The sequence below is a fragment of the Etheostoma spectabile genome, chromosome 6 (assembly GCF_008692095.1).
Source record: "Etheostoma spectabile isolate EspeVRDwgs_2016 chromosome 6, UIUC_Espe_1.0, whole genome shotgun sequence".
Lineage (NCBI taxonomy): Eukaryota > Metazoa > Chordata > Actinopteri > Perciformes > Percidae > Etheostoma > Etheostoma spectabile.
The window spans coordinates 12,785,547-12,791,510 of record NC_045738.1 but is presented as its reverse complement, the minus strand read 5'-3'; the positions used below and the strand labels follow the sequence as shown (position 1 = coordinate 12,791,510).

The window sequence follows — 5,964 nt, the reverse complement described above, 5'->3', positions numbered from 1 at the left end:
ACAGATAATGCTGTACTCGCTCATCCCTAGTATATATGTGTGTATGTGTATGTATATATGTGTATATGTGTGTGTGTGTGTATAATTTCAAGATGTTTTTTTATTACTTTTTCCAACTATGACTTTTACAATCACTTTTTTTCAACATATTATGCTATGACTTTTTATTGGCTTTTTTCTTCATACTATTCTATGACTTATATCACTTTTTATGACATACTATACAATGACCTTTTTCCACATACTACACTATGGCTCTTTGGTAACTTTTTTTTGACACTATTTTGATATACCTTACTATGACTTTTTTTATCACCTTTTTTGACATTCTATACTGTGACTTTTTTAATACTTTTTTCTGACATGAATTTTTTGATATACCATGCTTTGACTTTTTAATGGATTCTTTTTGCCATACTGACTTTTTAATCACTTTTTTGGCATGCTATAACATTTTTTTCAACATACTATAACTTTCCTATCATTTTTTTCAACATGCTATACTATGACCTTTTTCCCTTATTGCAACATACAATACTGACCGATTTACCATTCTATGACTTTTTAATGGCTTTTTTTCGTCAGACTATACTGACCTTTTTTGACGTACTATGCCTTGAGTTTTTATTACTTTTTTCTACAAACTATACTATGACTTTTTTAGCTTTTTCAACCTACAGACTTTATTTTTCATGGCATACTAGATGACTTTATGACATACCATACTTTGACCTTTTAGGACTTTTTAATGACTTGCTTTAAATACTTTTTATGACGGATTACACTATACTTTATATGACATTATACTATAACTATTATTACATAGTATGCTATGCCTTTTTTGACACACCGACTTTTTATACACGTCTTTGTGACATTCTATTCTATTCTATTAATCTTGACATAATGTAACACTGAATCTGCCATGTTTTACAGATTATCCGAGTGACCTTATGAAGTCTTTCTAGACTCACCAGATTCCGCTACAGTATGAGAAACCATCAGAGGAGGAAGTTACTGCTGACATTAAAACATGCTAACATTTTATAATGCACCCCGAAATAAATGTGAACCTGAAAAAGTATCAAATTCTTCTACAAGAACTCACAACATTCACTTTTACAAAAAGTAATCACATTTATTTTAATCATCATACATGACCACCATATATTATGTCTAACCACTTACTTTGATTTTCACATTGCATGTCCTCATGCCCACTGACATTCATCACTCTAGCCTCTGGGTATATCCAATACACCATAAAAGAAAGACATTTGGGCTACATAATGAAGGCATGGCTTTGCCAGTCCTGGCTCCTTGGTAGTTGTCTTTGTCTCTCTATCTGCCCCAGAAATCACAGTTATAAGAGAGTCTCTGAATCCAATTTCTAAAACTTAGTCCAGGTTCCTGTGGGTCTCTGTGCGGGTCCAAGCTGTGGCCTGCGAGCTGGCTCCAGGCAGCCCCTGCACGTCTAGCCAATGGTGACACCAAAGCCACACTGGAACTTGTTTTTGCGATGGTTGAGGAAAGCCCCGAGGGCCAGTGTGAGAGGTAGCGGCAGCAGTTTCTTTTCAAGGGTTGCCCCGACTACCCAGTTACTGTCAACTGTGCCTGTGAAGAGGAAAGGTGAAGAAGCAGAATAGTTCCTTTTTAAAATAAAATCTTTATTTATTTTGCAATTTTAAATGAACAGTCACTGAACTTACATGGCTATGAGTGTATTCATACTGTAGTTATTTACCTTTAAAGAGGAAGTTAGCTTTGGGAACGTCCAACTGGTAACCAAAAGATGCTGTGGTTTCTTGCATCCTTGTGCTTGCTTCAAATTCAACTCCTACCTGCAACTGTGTTAGAAGACAGAAGTAAAATAATAGGTTCACACTCAAATAGTTCTTGAATTAATTTTACGCAGCAGTGATTTTTCCCCTTTCCATACAAGAGAAGTGGGGGATAAAATCCAGGTCTCCTTTAATGCAAAAATGTACTCAGAAAATTCAGCTGAAGCTATTATGAGGTTTCAGCCGTGTAAGCAGTATCTTCCAAAGTTTGTCTTTTTAGTACAAAGTTCTCTCTTTGTGTGTTTCTTTGGACATTAGCCATGCAGTGTAGGGATAGTTACACAAAGGAATATTGTACTACAAATACTTAAACTTTGGAAGTTTAGCTTGAGCAGAATTTTAGAATTAGTTTTCGCATAGAAGAACTGGATTTTTGTCCCCATCGCATGTATTCAAATCTCTTTCAGACAGAACCTCTGACAAACAGCCCGCAAAGCGTAGATTTGTGATCGATCAGGTGTCACACCTCTCTCTTTCCCTCCCTCTAAGCATGATAAGCGGTCTTGCACTAGACACAGCTGAGAAGTCAAGATGAAGAAAAGAGGAGCGCTCAACAATCGCTGTAGAGCACAGGTGCTCCACTCCTAAATTGCAGACAGTGTGAACAGACAGATTGGAAAACATGAGCGAAGTGAAAACAGCTCAGCTTAACAGCGCCTCGGCGGCCAGAGTGGTGCTGGTGTTACAGTGACATACATTCAACATAGCAGACACAGAATGCATACTTCCTAGAGCAATGCTCAGTCTCAAATCTATGGAGCTTGGTTTGGTCTGGTGATAGCCAGATTAGCATTTTAGCAGTTTGGCAGACTGATATAAAATAAAGAAATACATCCAAATACACTATTACCAAAATGATGTACCTGATCACTAGCTTTGTGATAGTATGTGGCATGAGCTCCTGCCCCTCCCAAAGTCAATGTAGCAACGTAGTTGTCCCCTGAGGAGAGATTAAAGGGTTGGAAAATCTATCACACAGTTAACATTGAATACTGAGATGGAACTAGGCACCTCTTATCTAAATCCAAGTCACACTACAGAAAAGTTAGTAACAAACTACAATGAATGGAAATTGGTAGTTAAATATATTATAAACTCTAAACTTAAAGCACAATTGTAAAATGTGAATGTAAGCCTCAAGTAGTTTTGCCGTGCACAGTTCAGTAAGTTGACAAAGTGGAGATTTACCTGTGTACCTGCCCAAGAGGGAGGTGACTGCTCCTTCCTCCCCTGGTCTCCTGTGGTACACTAGCTCACCACCGAGAGCCAGAGCTGGTGTGATAGACTGGAGATAGTGGCCCACCAAAATGCCTGATGGAAAGTATTAAAAGAGTTTCCTTTATACACAGTATAGTCCCTTCTCATCCATATTTGCAGTAGCAATGTATTTCCCTCTCTAAGGTGTTCCAGTGTGTTCTCATTTTTGTTTCTACTTTTCTAGCCTCTGGTGTTTTGCCAGCTTTTCATATTCCTTCTTGTTGATGTGGATTTTAAATGGAGTACTACATTTGTCAACACTGCTGACCTCAATATTGTCATGGTACAAACAGATTTGTCCATAGCACTGTGCCTTACAGGCCAGATTCATAATATCCAGAGTCATATAGGTGTGATTGGCAAAGGACACAAACAGCAAGGGGGAAAAAATGACATGCATTTTGCTTCTTGCCTTGCCTTCTTTGAATGAAGTTCCATTGTGACAAATGAATGGACTACTCGCGGAGTGACATGAAGACATGAATCAGAGGCACAAAAAACTGTTGACAGTGGCCTGTGCCTTGCGCGGATTTGCATGATTTACATGAGCCTCACTTTCAGGTCGGAAAAGGCAGATTTATCCGGAAGAATTCCACCCCTGATCATTGTTACTGATTCTTTGATCAGAAATGTCCCGATTTAAAATCTATATTTGACCAAATTAATACAACTGTATTAATTAGGAATGGTTCTTGTACGATTTCTTGGGTTTAGACATTTGTCTGGCTTCTGTTGCTAAATAATAACAAAGGTATATCAAAGTTAGGTATCAAAACAGGTATAATTTTGGTATCAAAATCAGCACTATTTCCAAAGACTTTCAAACAACACCCAGCCCCGACTGCAGTTCCTGGTTGGTTTGCCAGTAACTGTTGATCTGTCTAACTGTGGAGATCTGAGGACCTTTAGACATCTTAAATGCATAAGCATGCACAAACACTGTATTTTGCTTCCCTAATTTTAATCATATTAAATAATTAATTACTTGATGGGTTTTGGCTAGATCTAGATGAGTAGCACTGCACATAACATTCAGGTTGCAACTTCTCATTTTAAGCCGGAACGGACCGTCGCTTTCACTGGTTAAAAAAAATAATAATAATAAGGCTGTGGTAGGTCATACTAACCGCCGCTAATTAATGTTAATTCTGTGTGTAACTTGATAACAAAATTAATCTTTTCTTTTGTCTGGTTAAAGTGCTCTCTGCAGTCAGTGGCTGTTCTCGGACAAAGGTTGTTTGTGAGGGAAGAAGCTTCACTAACATTCGCTGTACAACCACAGGTAGACAGTGTTTCTGTAGTTTCAATAACTCCAAAAGGATCTTTAGCATGTGGATCAAGTAGCTTGTAAATGTAAGTATTACTATAACAAACCCCTTTGTTGAACTTGTAATGAGGAAATAAGGTATACAAGAAAACCTCTAGACAATTTTGAAAAACTTAAAATCATACCAGATCCAACAAGTACATCTGGATTTCCGAGCGTCACTGCAGCAGTGAAATCTTCACCACGACACTCCATGTCACACTGCCAGTTCACAAACTTGTGTTGCTGAGTCTGCAATACACAAAAAAAAAGTTATATTAAAAGTTAAATATATAATATATGAGACTGGCAAACAATGTCAGTGGCACTTAAAACCTAAAAAGAAGTGTCTAAAAGACAACTTCTGAAAGCCTGTTCCCTCAAGAAGTCTACATACCTGGATGGCTATTTTGGAGCGCACAAGAGACGTGAGCTGGTGGATGACCTGGGCATTCAGGCTACCAGTATTGTCCATATCTCCAACCATGACTGGGAATGACTATGGGGAACCAAACACACTCATCAGCTTTCAAGTTATCTGGATAACTGAATTGGATTTGAAACCTGGTATACCATTGGCCATGAGCCTTGGGCTGTAAAGTATCTATCAGAAACTATCAGTGTAAATGTTGTTTATCTGAATTTACAAATTGGCTGTGTGGTCCATGTGGGCAAAGAAGGAAAAAAAACTAAAGTATGTTATTTAGTTTAGAACCCTGAGGAAGACAAAACCGGTTATTAAAAATTAGATAAACTTACTGTAACCAAGAAAGGCTTAATATTATAACCGTGGCATTTTTCCTGCTCCTATGAATACAGATTTCTGCAGTCTGCTTCCAAATAAAAAATGCTTTTCATTTAAAATATTACATTTATTTTTTTCCCATTCATGGAGCAAAGAAGCAACTTACTTAAAAAATACATCAGACAACATTCAGTCTCCTACCATGACCAGGAAGATTTACAACCCAAATTTACCAATGTTAAAATCATTTTAGGAGTTTGTTGGAGTGATGGGAAAATTATCATTACCTCTGCTGGTCCAGTCTGTTTACTGCCTACGTAGGTGGAACCAAATCGATAACCAGAATCCCCAAGGGTACTGAGGGTAACCGTATGGCTGACCTGGAAGTGGTTACTCAGGCCCTTATTCACCACTAACCGCACCCCTTCCATCTGCAAAGGGAACACCTCTAAAACAGAGAGAAGGCAAAAAAGATGTACGTAACATTAGAAAATTGTATAACACTGTGCCCATAGGACAATAATACTACACTTACATTACAATGATTATTATTTAAAAGGCTGAACAAATGTAAAGAATAAACTACACCAGTATATACATACAAAGTACAGGACCCTACCATTATAAGGCTCAGGCGCTACACCCAAGCTGTTTAGGGCATCTCAAAACCCCCCCGCCAAATAAGAGCAACTAAAGCGTGACCTATGGTTCTGTGGAAGCTCCACGCAGAGCTTTAGACGTAGCCTCCGTAAGTGGCCTGAAGTTTATACCTTTGCAGCAATCTCTTTAAGAATAGCAGGGCCTGTGTGTGTGTG

At 38.1% G+C, this 5,964-nt stretch overlaps 1 protein-coding gene across 1 annotated transcript in view; it reads right to left on the bottom strand.

Moving 5' to 3' along the window:
- Positions 1-1,112: 1,112 nt before the first annotated feature.
- tomm40 (translocase of outer mitochondrial membrane 40 homolog (yeast)) overlaps positions 1,113-5,964 on the bottom strand; it is a 6,250-nt gene continuing 1,398 nt past the window's right edge. Inside the window, exons 3-9 of the mRNA XM_032518782.1 lie at positions 5,437-5,597; positions 4,802-4,903; positions 4,551-4,656; positions 3,030-3,152; positions 2,705-2,781; positions 1,745-1,847; positions 1,113-1,614 (exon numbers count right to left, since the gene is read on the bottom strand). Of these exons, the coding sequence (XP_032374673.1) occupies positions 1,475-1,614; positions 1,745-1,847; positions 2,705-2,781; positions 3,030-3,152; positions 4,551-4,656; positions 4,802-4,903; positions 5,437-5,597 (812 nt within the window). The 3' untranslated portion in view covers positions 1,113-1,474. The remainder of the gene's footprint in view (positions 1,615-1,744; positions 1,848-2,704; positions 2,782-3,029; positions 3,153-4,550; positions 4,657-4,801; positions 4,904-5,436; positions 5,598-5,964) is intronic.